The following is a 14,318-nucleotide window of genomic DNA, read 5'->3' as shown; positions in this document are numbered from 1 at the left end:
CCCCCTTCTGTTTGCCATGAACGGATGGGACTGGATGCCATGATCTTAGTGTTTTTAATGTTGTGTTTCAAGCCAGCTTTTTCACTCTTTTGCCCTCAAGAGGCTGTTTAGTTCCTCTTCACATTCTGCAATTAGAGTGGTATCATCTGCCTATCTGAGTTTGTTATTTCTCTTGGCAATCTTGATTCCAGCTTGTGATTCATCCAGCCTGGCATTTCACATGATGTACTCTGCATATAAATTAAACAAGCAGGGTGACAGTATATGGCCTTGTACTCCTTTCCATTATTCATCTTAATGCCCAAATTTGGCCAGTGGACGTCCCTTCAATCTAGCTCCTGTCTTTTAAAAAATGTTTTTATTTGGAAATGATTTCAAACTTAAATAAAATTGCAAGGATAAGAATGGTACAAGGGACACCCATATATTCTTCACCTAGATTTACCTAATGTTGACACTTTATGCCATTTGCATTCTTTTTGCACATTTCTTTTTATGAACCGTTTAAGAGTAGATTATGTATATTGCCAGCCTTTTTTATCCCTAAATACTAAAAATGCAAATTTCCTAAGAATAGGAAGATTCTTACAAAAATATAGTATCTATATTTTTATTTAGTCATCCTTATTCCAGTTTTGTTAGTTGACCCAATTATGTCCTGTGTAGTTTATTCATTCTAGTATAAAATCTAGTCTAGGACCAGGTATTGGCTTTAGGTACCAAGTCTTTCTAAATTTCTTTATTCTGGAATATTTTCATAGCCTTTATCATTTATGACACTGGCATTTTTGAAGAAGTCTTTCCCCTTCCTCTATCTTTTTTACAGTAATATTTTTCACGTGGGGTTTTTCTGATGTTTCCTGATGGTCAGATTCAGGTTATTCATTTCAGGTTGGATAGTATATAACTGATGTGACTTTACCAGAGTATCACGTCTGGAGGCATGTGATATCCATCTGCCCTTAGTGGTGATGTATTTATTTTTTATTTGATAGGCAAAAGTCCTGTAAGACCATGTAAGTACCTGCTTCTGTTCAACACTCCCCTTAAGTTTAGCATCCATCCATGGGTGGTTCTTGCCTGAACCTAGGATGATGGTTGCAAAAACTGTTTTCTAACTTCAGCACTCATTCCACATTTAACACATTGCAAGTCAGCCCTGATAGCATCCTCTCCCCTACTTATTTGTTACTGGTGTGGATTCATTAATTCCTGTTCTTCTCAGTGGCTTTTGTTTAATTTCTGTCCTTAATTATTTTGGTGCTCAAATTGCCTCAGATTTGGGCCAACAGAACTATCTCCAGACCAGCTCTTGTGTCCTTTTGGCATGTCTTCATCATTCTTTGAGCACATCTTTCTAACTCAAAACACGCATATATGTATCCGTTGAGTTTAGTCACTCCGTCGTGTCTGACTCTTTGCAGTGTCCATTCAGTCAATGATGCCGTCCAACCATCTCATCCTGTCATCCCCTTTCCCTCCTGCCTTCAATCTTTCCCAGCATCAGGGTCTTCTCCAGTGAGTCAGCTCTTCACATCAGGTGGCCAGTATACATATACATTATATACCTGTAAGGTATGAGTTCACACCCAGTTCTAATCCAAAATTTAGGGTTTATTCTGGTTTTCTCCCTTTCCTTACTTGTAACTCCTTTCTCTGACAGTCAGAATCCTGATTTCCATTATTGTTTTTAATATGTGTAGTTATTTGATTGGTGCTCCTGAATGTAACTAATTTCCCTTCGTGTGCTGCCTCCTCTTCAGGAGACCTTCCTTACTTGCCCTGGGCTCTGCCCACCCTACCACAGATGCTCGCTTTGCTTGCTGCTCCTCATGGCTTTAGGACTAGATTTTTCAGGTGGAGAAAGAAGTGGCAAGAAATGAGACAGCAGGTTTCTATTAAATTTTTTTATTACTTCCTTTCTAGCACAAGTTTTTTCAGGAATGCCTAGTAAATATTAAAGACAGGCTTTGTTTTTGTTATTATAGACCTTGATAGGTTAGCTGAAGAGTGGGAAGAAAAGCCATAAAGTCAGAATAAAACATTATGTTCAGTTGTGACAATTATGGATAGTAAGGTAGATTTTGTTCTCTCAAGTTCACAGAATGCTCAAATGGGCAGAGGTTAGCTTAGTGATTGGCATGCAGTCACATTTTGAGAGATTTTCTTCATTGGGTAGTAAAGGAAAAGTGGCCAGAATACATCACAACAAAGCTGAAAAGTAGGTACTGGAACTTGAAGAAACATCTTCTTGTCATTATCCGAAACCATGAGGCATCTGTGCAGTTCTGGTTAGCATACTGTTTATTTTTTATTTTAAAAATATCTCACTTTTAAAATAAGGTTCTTCAGAATATGGGAGGATATAGGAATAAAGATGAGAGTTTAGAACATGATAGATATAAACTATCTAGAAGTGTATACACTGAAGCTTGAAAGCGGCCGGAAATAGAGTGCTTTTCATACTGGAAGTGTATGAAAAGGCAGCACAGCCTAGTGGTTAAGAACATGGACTGAGCTGGACTGTGCCTCTGCCTGTTTGACCTTAGGCACAACTTATGTAACCTCTCTGTGCGCTAGTTTTCTCATCTGTAAAATTGGGATGATAGTTGTACTTATGACACAGTGTTGTGAGGATTGAATGTGTTTAAATACTTAGAATAGTGCCTGATACATAGCCTTATTTGTTTGCTTATCCATATGTTACAGTAAAGGCTAAACATAAAAAGATTCAAGTGGTATTTTGATACTACTTATAGTAAAATGGATTAAAGAAAATGTATGATTACTTGGTATACTTTGATTTTTAAGGCTGAGATTATAGAAGGTAATGATCATACTCTCCCTTAGGTAGGGCAGCCAACAAGACAATGCTGGATCATTGGTCAGAGTAGAAGAAATTTGCTTTTTATTCATTAAACTAGAAACTGAGATGTTATTAGCTTATTTTCTAATGAACACAAAGCATTTGGTTTCCTCAGGTAACATGCAGTGTGAACTTTAGAATGTCCTGGTTGCTTTTCAGAACATCCAACACAATTCTTTCCTTTGTGAAAAGGCTGTTTTGTATGACGTAGTAGGAAAAGTTCTCAACTTTGGAATACATGACCTGGGTTCCCCTGCTATTCATATCTTTGTTCAGTTTTCCTACCTGCAAAATAAAATGAAGTAAAACAACTCTGTAGTTCTTTCCAGCTCTTAATAGCCAGTGATTCTTTTCTTTGTTGTACTTTGTAACAATTACTAGCAGTTTGTCTCCTAAAATACTGCTGTCTTCTATAAAATAAAGAATTCAGTAGATATTAAGGTCAGTTGCAGAAGCAGCTTTTCTAAGATGAAACATCAGCAGAGTGGCTGGGTTCTTGGTTTTCTAGTTTTCTTGCAGAGTTTGACTTGCCTCTTAGAGAAGTAGCTCCTGACTGTAAGGAACTTAAATCATTATCCTCAGTCATCCCAGTTGATTCCCCTCTCATTCTTTGGCATCCTGTTTTCCATAGTCAGCTGCTTAAACTATTCTTTGCATGTCTTCTGAATCTAGTTTCTTGCTGTTCTTCTAATCCACTTACCCCATTTCTGAACCTCCTGTTTCAAACTAAAACCAACAGTGACTTGAAAGATTCCACAGACCAAACTAGTGAGCTAAGAAAGTAGGCTTGCCAAAACTGTATCATTAGTTTTGACTTGTTATAAAATTAAGGCATAAACCATATTTAGTTAAACACAGCTGAAAAGCAATGGATTTTTAATTCAGCTGAATAGCACCACTGAACAACTGGCTTTTATTTTTTCCTTAGAATTACGGCGAGCAGTAAGAAGCAGTGTATGGAAAAAGCAAACAGTTGCTCATCAACATGAGTATGGGGCGGAAGAAAACCTAGAGGATGACATGTACCGGAAGACTTGTACTGTGTGTGGCCATGAACTGACATATGAGAAAATGTGATGTTTAGTTAAGTGACCTGTTCTACAGTGTGGAAATTTAGATTGGTCCTGTTCAAAATTCACCAAAATGTAAAGTCTTCATAAATGAATGAAACACTTGTATAAATAATGCTCCAATAATTATGTATGATGTTATGGCTTAACAGCAAGTTTCAGTTAAGGTCCAGCAGGTCTGGTGGGCAAAACACTAAGTGTGTGACCATTTTTTTCTATAATAAGGGTGGGAGCTGAGCAATAGAATGGGTTTTAAAGTGTTAGCTTAGAGCTAAAACTGAGAAATAAGCGACCAAGCCAAACCCTGGATTGAAGTAGAAGGAAGAGCTTTTAGCAGTAAAGGCAAAAGCTGGCCGAGCTGGATTCATATCCCAGGAACCAGCAGGGATGGTGGTAGACTGCTGCACCCCAGACCCTGGGCCAGGTCTTCTAGACCATGTCTGTCTCTAAGGGTATGAGGGAGCTTTGCTGGGACAAGTTTTCTGTATCCTTAGGGTTTATGATAGATCTTAGGATCATTGTCTGGATATGCCTTTTCAAATCAGGGTAAAATAGAAAAACAGCTAAACTGTTGATCAAAGGTAATAACTTGTTAACATTCACTGTGCATTTTCTGTATGTAATGCAAACACTATGCAAAGTGCCTTACAGGTATTCTCATGTAATCCTGGGAGGGAAAACAGCTTGCTTCTATGTTTATGTAGCACTTCTAAAGGAATGGTAACCTACAACCTGACATCACCCCAGACATTTGGATCAAGTTTAAATAGTCAAATATTACCCTATCTTGTCAAAAGGATTACAGGGTAGTTACCTGGTAAGAGCAATTGATCCCAAGTGCTTGATTAACAGGGTGCATGCATTCTTTTTTTTTTGATAAAAACAAATTCAAGATAACTTCAAGTTGTTCTTTGACAGGACTTTTTATCTTACTGCAACAAATAGGAAGTTTTTATACATTTTCATGTTTTTCTTCAGATCAGCTCTTGGAGATTATGCTTGAAGAAGGGCAAAAGTCAAAACAAGTCAAAGCCAAAGACTTGAAACTGTCATTACTAACTGTTCTCTATATAAGTATTCAATACTGAAATGGTTAATACGTTTTTCGAATATTGATTTTTTTCATGTGCTATGCTGAATATTACAGCTCAGTAAAAATAGATTCTGAATGGGCAGCAAGACCTTCTTTGGACAAAATAAAAAGCTTCCGGCAAGTAACTAGGGGTTCAGGCTGCTGACAACTGCATTGGGAGATAAGGAACCCTTGAACCACCACATGGACATAGTTTTAGATTCCATTTACTAGCTGTGGACCTTGGGTAAGTTACTCAGTGGGCTTGTTTATCTGTCACATAGACATAATAAAAAATCTAATGACTGTCATGATTAAATATGGCAAATCTATAGCAAATGACACGTAAGTTATTAATGAGCATGTATTATCGAGACCAGTATAGCTACGACTTGTCTAGTTGAGGTGGGCTTCCAGTCAATCACTCTTTACCTTCATCAATCTAAGACAGTTCTGGTGTCCAGATATCACTGACAGCCATATATGCTCTACTCAGGTCGCCAAGTTCTGTCCTCATCTTTCATTTTCAGATATAACTGAATTGTTAATAAGTCATAGAAATCACTGCTAAGTACTTTCCAGGAAAAGCAAGCAAACTTTATCTTCATTTGAACTGCTTTCTGAGTAACTCCTGTGAGCTTTAGAGTCAAGGAAAACAAAAATTATGTTTACTTGGACAAAAGCATGTTAAATGGCATCAGTGCAGTTTAAGAGCATATTGATTTATTGCAAGGTACGATGTACAGTGTGACGTGCTGTTCTTATCTCTGTGAGCTTCATTTGTGGGGAGAGCGATTGTTGAATGTTTGTTTCTTCAGAATTCAATCTCTGGTTTGGTTTTTCCATATACCTAGTTTGCCAGACTGGGTAAGAGCAGGGTCACATTAGTGAGCAGTTGTTAGAAGCACGTGAAGAGAGGGTCTAAGAGGAAGGAGGTGGATCAAGTAAAAGTATAAGAAGCCACACTTTGCAATACATTATGAAAGGATTACAAAGCAGCCTAGGGTCAGAATTACCAGAGCCTTAAATGGTTATCCTTTAGCTTCTTGAGGACAGGAGCCATTTCTAACTAATTACATAGTTTGTGGGAAGGAGAACAGTATAAACAAAAGAACACTTAGCTAAGCGCTTGGCTTTTAGTTCCCTGCCAGTAACTTGCCATGCAGCTTTAATCTTGTGATTCTTTGTCTTAAATGGTATGGTGTTTTAAAATCCTAGGAATTTCCATCTACTGAGTAGACTATATTCTGTAGCCACTAAGTATATGGTAAACCAAAGAGACCCCATATATTATGCACCATAAACTTATGTACTAAGTTTAAAAAAAACACCTATATTGTATAAATGAACAAAGCTACTTCAGTTGTGGGATTATTGCTAAATTTTTTCAAAGGTTCAATGAAATAAAAACTAAAAATGCTAGAAATCTGGAATGTCAGATAACCCCTTGTTATTTTACAATGTACTTTTCTTATCTTAGTTAAGCCTCAACACCATATAGGAAACAGGTTTAGGAATTAGTTACTCGGACCTGATTCCACAGAAATAAAATCCAAACCTACATCTAACACTAGGCATTAGTCAGTCTAGCTACTTTTAAGTCACACTTTAACACGAAATTCACTATATGAGCTTGGACAGATCTGTCTCAGGTTTGAGATCAGATATTCTAAGATGATAATTCCAAAACTTGTCTGCATATTGCAATTACCTGGGAGCCTTAAGAACTACCAGATATGTCTGTGTTTGAAAGACTGTGGTTTAATATTAATTTAAAAATAACTAACTTTAGAGTCCCAGGTGATTTATGTTCAGATTTAGGAATTGCTACTCTAGTAACTTTTTAAATAGTATCTTAAAAATACTACAGTAATTAAAAGTATTTTGAAGAGAAAATTTCAGATGGAGGTATTTTACAAAGAAATCACTAAAGTAGACTGAGATGATAAATCATGAAATACCAAAGTTTAAAAAACATTTTTAGTTTTATTTCAGCCATGTTAGGTTACCCATGAGCTGCGAAAAGCTATGCTACTTGATAATAAATTCATCAGTTCTATATACTACTTGGTAAATAAGCTTGACCCTCTAGTGTTTCACATACCTCAAATTAGTTATCTTTTGTGCCTTAAGGAGAAAAAAATATCAGAGAAAAGTTGTATTTGTCACATATATGATACATCCTATGCATTATCACATTACTGTCATTAGGGAATATCTGCTTTTTAGGGGAAACTAAGGGTAATCAATACCATATTTCTTCACTGTCCTCTCTCTGTTTCTTTTAGAAAGTGACAGGATGCTACAAGAAAGCAAGCATTCAAACAATCAAAAATAAGACAGATTATTTTGAGATCTTAAAAAAAAATCTTGACAGGAAAGGGAAAAAAAATGACCCTTAGGCCTGCAGGGCACAGAACTGCTGGAACACAGCCAGGATGTGGGGGTCTAACTCAGCAGTGAAGAGCAGGTTCTCCAGGGTCACCATGTACTGGTGGATTGTCTGGTGATGCTGCAGACACAGAAAAGGGGGAAATGTTTAGGTTAGGAAAGGGAGTACACAAGCAATCTCCCAAACATTCCCCTAAAGCCTACCCACGTTGTGGAGTGATGCGAAAGAGTAGAGAAAAAAGCGGTTTAGCTGCTAGGAATAATAACCCTGGAAAGCCCAAATATGGAGAAAATGTAGGGGGAAACGAAAAAGAAAAAAACGATGGTCAATAATTTAAAAATTCAGTTCTGGTCTGTTTCTATGCAATTTATAATTCATGGCAGTGGCAGCACCACCTGCTACTATTCTAGATGAGTTCAGCTGGTTCTTTCCCCTAATTGAAACTGAAGTCGCTCAGTCGTGTCCAATTCTTTGTGACCTCATGGACTATAGCCTACCAGGCTCCTCAGTCCATGGAATTTTCCAGGCAGGAGTACTGGAGTGGGTTGCCATTTCCTTCTCCAGGGGATCTTCCCAACCCAGGGATTGAACCCGGGTCTCCTGCACTGCAGGCAGACGCTTTAACCTCTGAGCCACCAGGGAAGCCCTTCCCCTAATTAGGACAGAGTATATAGTATGACTTTTTAAAAGTTGCCCAGACAAGGGATGCACTATGAAGAAATTTTGGAAATCATTCCATTTTTTGGTTAGGGCATTAAGCAAAGAGATGTGTTAAGAAAAAAATATTTAACCTATTTATATTTCAGAATTACCCAGTGATCTGTTAAGTATTCCACAAAACAGGAAACCCAAACCTCACTGTTTTTTATCTTTTAAAATAGAGGTTATCTGTCTTACTGAAAATCAGTGACTTACTGAGCCTAACTGGAAAAGATTGTCAGAAAATCAAAGTCTCTTCTATATGTACATATATAAACTTTAATATACTCAGATTCCTATAGGATCAGGGTGTTGACAATAAATAAGCCTCCAACAAAAAATTTACTCTAGATTTTTCAAGGAACTTTTTTCTCCCTTTAAGCCTTCTGCTTTAATCACTCTTGTCTAGAACAAACCGATAAGGATTTGCTTGGGGTGTTGGTGTCTGAAGATACCACTCTACTTCAAATCTAACTTAAATCTAACAGAGTATGTGTTGCGGTCTGCTTTCTGTAACAACCTCAGGGAACTTACTAATAGTGCCTCCAGAAGCACTGTTATCATTTGAGCTTTGGATTTAAAGAGGTTCTTAAAATCTTATTACTCTTCCCTTAGCATTTTTCTATTTTGTGTCACAGCTAGGCTCTCCAACAAAAAGAATGGCAATTAGGAGTCTGAGTGATATAGAGCCAATTTTAAGCCTAAATATTCTGATGAGCAATGGTAGGAACAAATGGACACTAACTAAAGGGCTTACAGGTACCATATAACCTAACAACTTTGATGCTTTTTTAAAACAGAGAATCCCTGTGGCTGAGGATGTGCTGTGTTTAGTGGCTTGGTCGTGTCCGACTCTTTGCGACCCCACCAGGCTCCTCTGTCCATGGGATTTCTCAGGCAAGAATACTGGAGTGGGTTGCTATTTCCTTCTCCAGGGATCAAACCTGGGTCTCCTACAATGCAGGCAGACTCTTTACTGACTGAGCCACCACTGCTTAAGTCATGTCATTTTGCAGCTCTATTACTTACAGACTGCATTCTAACTGAGCTAGGAGAGAATTCCCATGGCTGAGAACAGTGATGTTTATTATCCTAATCAAAGTTTTCCACAAACCTGTAGGAAGATCTGCTGGAGCCTCTCTATACAGTTCTTATACCATGGTGTTAACACACTGGTCCCATCAGTCTCACAGCGTACCAAGTGCTCGGTCAGGATCATGATAAAACGCTGGAAATAGGGTACAAAGTTCCAGAGGTGTTCGTAAAAATTCTTATACTTCAGAAACAATCACACTTTTGACCAAGAGACCTCAAAGGTATTGCTTGTTTCACCCTATCTTTGTGGTGTGAACCCCTGACTTTCATGATTCGATAAACACTGAAGTGTGAAAGGCAGACCAGTGATAACATGTGTTGTTTAGTCTTTGGTCCCTAAGTTGTTTTTGACTTTTTGCAACCCCATGGACTGTAGCCCACCAGGCTCCACTGTCAACGGGATTTCCTGGGCAAGAATACCGGAGTGGGTTGCCCTTTTCTTCTCCAGGGGCTCTTCCCTTTCCAAGGGGTCAAACCCACATCTCCTGCATTGGCAGGAAGACTTCTTTACCACTGAGACACCTGGGAAGCCTGATGAGGTGAGTAGCACATCATTTTTGACAATACAAAAATAACCTAACCTTTAATATTTAGATTACTTATGCTAGTAATTTTTCTTAGACGCGGCTTTAAGGACATAATCAGAAATGTTAACAGGAATGTATACACAAAAATCTTCAGGATGGAAAGCAATCATCTAAACAGATCTACAAGTACTTAATAACAGCATCCCCCGTTTTTTTAAGCAAGAAGAAATATACATGGTAACTAACAACAGAATTACCTCCGATTAGTGAACTTTTATTTCCTATGTAAATTTTTATACATTTAAGACCTTACTCATAATGATTAAAAACTTTTAAAACTAAAGAAATAAACTGTTTTTTTTGAACCTATCAATGTCCCAAGTCACGATACCTGAAATATGACAAGGAAGAGATTCTTTTGTTCACTCTGAGCAGACTCCACTTTTTCCTGCAGTCTTTCTATTTGTTCTTCAAGAGCCCCATCTTTCCTGTCACTGCTTCTGTCATCATCATCACTTCGCTACAGAATGCCAAGGAACAAAAGGAAACAACCATTTAGAATTCCAGGGTAGTAAACCCCAACAAGCAGACCTGAGGATTTTACTGTGTCTGGTCAAATACTATCTGAAGACTTCTATTCCACAAGAAAAGAACCAAACATACAGGCAAACAAACATCCGAAGTCCAGTAAGTGCTTATCTAGGCCAGGGAAATTCAGTGGCACTTGTCCTGGGTAATGGCATTGGGCTTCCTATATAGCAGAATGACTTATGCCTTTTACAGGACAGTCCACTCAAGGAGGAAATGTATGTCATAGTCTTCATTCAAAATGAAAACAGCTTTGTAAAATGTACAGTTGATTATTGTTATTTACAATGGTGGTTTTATGAAATTGCTGTAAACTCTGAACACTGAACTGTTGCTCCTAGGAGAAATATAGGGCTAGGGTCTTGGGAACCTCTCATCACAAAACTTTAACATAAATTTGCACTGCCCTCACAATAGCCACACGTGACTACTGAGCACTTAAATGTGGTTAGTGTGACTAAGGAACTGAATTTTACATTGTATTCAAATTTTATTAAAGTTACATGTGGTTAGTGGTTATCATATGGACACCACATATCTAGAGAACAGGGTGGTGTGAAGTCAAGTCTCTGGAGTAGGTTCACGTATAAAATCGGGATGATGCCATTTACCTTAACAGTGACTTAGGTTTGTGTAAGTCATCAAACCTGCTTTTACCTTTTTCTGGTAAATGTGTGTAACACTGGAAAACTGTCATGAAGAACAACAGTACTATCTGCTCAATCTCAGGAATACATCCAGCTCACTGCTGCCCCAGATGGCTATAATACTAAACATATTAATAATACGAGGAGTATTTTATGGGCCCGGAAAAGACTGTCTCCTCTTGCCCTGCTCCCTCCCCACCCCCGTACCAGGGAAGGGGTGAACACCATGAGTCTTCTCTTTCCCTCTTGAATCAGAAACTTTTATAGAAACACCAGTGTCCTCCTTCCTTCTCCTTTGGGAAGGCAACAGGATGGTAAACTATGGAAAAAGTAAGCTTTGTGGCTTGCTTAACAGGTTCACCATGCAGGAAAACGACAGAGAGCAGCAGGCACCAGTCCTTCCCCTTCCTCCATTTCTACAAACAGCTCTGCATGATTTGGTCTCAAAAAGCTCCCATCAAGGCAATGAATATTCTCAATGATTTCTTATATTATTTTCTTTGACTATTTATAGTCGACACAAGGCTTACCCGTTTGTGTTGCCTTGCGAGTTTTTCTTTAGCCTCTTCTAGCTCTTTCTGGATCTTGAGTACGTGTTTGTTCATCTTACGAATTGTGGAGTGCAAGATTTCCCAAACAAACAATCTTAAAGTAATAAGGCATTTGGTTACTGTATGTTAAACTATACTTAAAGAAAATAAGACCTCTTAACTTTTGTAATCTACACATACTTAAGGTCTGATATAGCCTTCTATTCTTTAGGCAGAATAAGGTATATTTCTCCAGCAATATAATTTTTCTTGCACAATCAATCATGCACACGATCTAGCTCTACCCCTTAGATCCAGATGAGCTTCCTGAAGGCAATACTGGGTCCTTGTCATTTTTCTTATTTCCATCCCCTACTAGACACACATAGAATGTATGTATACATAGTCAGTGAAATGGCAAACCAGAAAAAACACCCTAGAAACAAAAATACATTTTTCTCTCTTTTGAATGTAAACACTATTTATTGTAGTTTTTTTGAAATGGAAACCTAATCTGAGGCTCATTCACATGCTTTATACTAGCACAAACTCAGCCAATTCTCTTGGAACATGAAAGAACCTCATTAGTTGATAATAGCTATCAACTGCTGGGCCTTTAGGAATGAGATACTTATGTCAACTACTTTTTCAAACTACTCAAGTACCAGGATCACCTGTAGGTGCTTTAAATGTTTATTGCATAAATATCAGTGTGTTTAAGTAGCTTCTTAACTTCTTTTTGTGTCTATAACATCATGTCTCCTAACCCCAGGATATACAGCACAGAAGAGTACTTCCTTCTACAAGTTTTAATCTGGATGATGACAGTTTAAGTGGAATATTATAAAACAAGGTCTAGAATGTTAGCAAACAGGTTAAAGGAGCAGAGTACTTTAACTCTGCATCAGTCAGCTGGTCAGAAAGGCTTTGCAGAGTTAGAGTTGCAGACGTAAACCACTAAGGATGATGGCTAACACATACTTGAGTGGTTTTCTGAGATGCTGCACATCTGAGAATATCCTTCTGTTGCTCTCATTTCTGAGTGCCAACTTGGCTGGTATGATAATCTTAGACCACACTCCTTCACCCTAAAGATTGAGCTTAGAGCCCTAAGCCAATAACAAAGACAGTGAAGAGGATAAAGGTTGTGATGGATATTTATGTCTTTGCAAGTTAATGGGTTTCCTATTTTGTGTCAACTCCTGTTGTCCTAGCCCTGATCAGGTATAAAGCCTGTGGACTCTGCTTCATGTCTAAGAACCAAACTTAACGAAGTCTTTTTCCTTTAGGGGGAATGAGTCGAGAGAGAATTTTCTGTGTATTATATCTAGGATTTTTATGACTAAGGTGAGACCTCCTTCCCCCAGTGGCATTCAGGTGCCCACCAGGCTTTCCTCAGTCCCTCCATAATGTGTACTTAATCTACAATGGACTGATTTCTGCCAGTTCTTAGTGTGAACTCCTGCCCTGTCTCATTGTCTAGTTGAGATCCTGACATACAGCCTGATCTCTTTGCCCAACAGTTTGGATCCTTTGTAAGCATTTCTACTTTTAAGTCCTAATTCAACTTATATGTGTGTCCCTAAGAGACACTGCAACCAGACTGGTTGTGTGTACTTCCGTTGTGCAAGAAACCCTGCCGAGTCCAGAGTGGACCACTATGATACTAGTATTAACCTGGTCTGAACCAGAATTTGGAGCTCATGTATAAGAATTCTTAGAGAATAGGAACTTTGTAAAATAACCCATTTTACCTAGTAAAGTCACGAGATAATTCTGAAGAGAAGATCCAATTTGCTACTGCAGCACAGTCAACAATCTGCGTACGAATCATCTTATCTACTAGTACAGCAATCATCTATAGTCACAGGAAAGAAGTTATTCAGGTAAGTCACAGTTATATGTAGGCCACAATAATCCCACTGCTACAAAAGTTAAAATAGGATGGCTGTGAACATTCAGTAGCTATGGAACTGAACAATTTGACCATTAGGTCTCAAGATTTGTTTTCCCTTCTGCTTGGCTCTGGTACTTTTTGTAAGAATATAACAACAACACAAAAACTGAGCAAAAAGAAACTCTGGATGTTAATACTTAAGACATACTGACCAGAGATTTAGTAACACATCTTTTGTTACCTGGATGTTATTGACTGTAGATATTTCAGTATTCATTTATATAATAAACTGCTGGCCACAAGCGTTAGTTAGTGCAAAAATATCCTGGTTAATAATGTGTCAAAGTTAATCCTAAAGTTTTATCATGAAAAATGTCTTAAATATACTCCAAAATTTATTTTAATGCCTCTTTATAACACATGGTATTAAAACAGTACAGTAGTATATTGAGATTTGAGAAATCTGGGGCCTGTTTAAAAATAGAAACTGGATAGATTAAAGAACTATCTCCTACCCAATTGGAGAACCTTCCAAGAAATAAGCATTCTTACTTAAAATGTGTTGAGATATTATAATATCAAACCAAATCATAACACTTGCTCTTTAGAGAATGACTCAAGCATCATTACTTTCACAGCACTAAAATTATAGATTTAAAAACTGTTTGAAGGGCACAGCCAAATTTCATGTTCTACAAACTAAAACAATGATATCAAGTGCCTTCTTTTTATACCTATACAATCAGCATCTCAACATATCTAATTAGTTTTTACCTGTGGATGGTTCCGCCAGACCTCAAACATGACTCTTAGAACATGTAATTTTCCTTCATCACTTTCAGCTAGGGTTTTGAAGACTTCATGAAACCTTTTCATGGTTGGTGGGGGTGGGGGCAGAAATAGCACATATAAACTTATTGAGGATCTTAATATTT

At 37.8% G+C, this 14,318-nt stretch overlaps 2 protein-coding genes across 4 annotated transcripts in view; one reads left to right on the top strand and one right to left on the bottom strand.

Moving 5' to 3' along the window:
- The window catches only part of XPA (XPA, DNA damage recognition and repair factor), a 38,980-nt gene extending 32,304 nt beyond the window's left edge, over positions 1 to 6,676 (top strand). Inside the window, exon 6 of the mRNA XM_068973775.1 lies at positions 3,795 to 6,676. Within this exon, the coding sequence (XP_068829876.1) occupies positions 3,795 to 3,943 (149 nt within the window). The 3' untranslated portion in view covers positions 3,944 to 6,676. The remainder of the gene's footprint in view (positions 1 to 3,794) is intronic.
- Positions 6,677 to 6,961: 285 nt separating this feature from the next.
- Positions 6,962 to 14,318, bottom strand: part of NCBP1 (nuclear cap binding protein subunit 1) — a 36,340-nt gene continuing 28,983 nt past the window's right edge. For all 3 annotated transcript variants that reach the window (XM_068974484.1, XM_068974485.1, XM_068974486.1), the window contains 6 exons: positions 14,158 to 14,251; positions 13,241 to 13,344; positions 11,487 to 11,601; positions 10,113 to 10,241; positions 9,214 to 9,327; positions 6,962 to 7,520 (listed from right to left, as the gene is read on the bottom strand). In XM_068974484.1, coding sequence (XP_068830585.1) covers positions 7,407 to 7,520; positions 9,214 to 9,327; positions 10,113 to 10,241; positions 11,487 to 11,601; positions 13,241 to 13,344; positions 14,158 to 14,251 — 670 coding nt within the window. In that variant the 3' untranslated portion in view covers positions 6,962 to 7,406. The remainder of the gene's footprint in view (positions 7,521 to 9,213; positions 9,328 to 10,112; positions 10,242 to 11,486; positions 11,602 to 13,240; positions 13,345 to 14,157; positions 14,252 to 14,318) is intronic.

The sequence above is a fragment of the Capricornis sumatraensis genome, chromosome 6 (assembly GCF_032405125.1).
Source record: "Capricornis sumatraensis isolate serow.1 chromosome 6, serow.2, whole genome shotgun sequence".
Classification (NCBI taxonomy): domain Eukaryota; kingdom Metazoa; phylum Chordata; class Mammalia; order Artiodactyla; family Bovidae; genus Capricornis; species Capricornis sumatraensis.
Note: the sequence above shows the minus strand (reverse complement) of the source record. Positions and strands in the feature narration are given on the sequence as shown.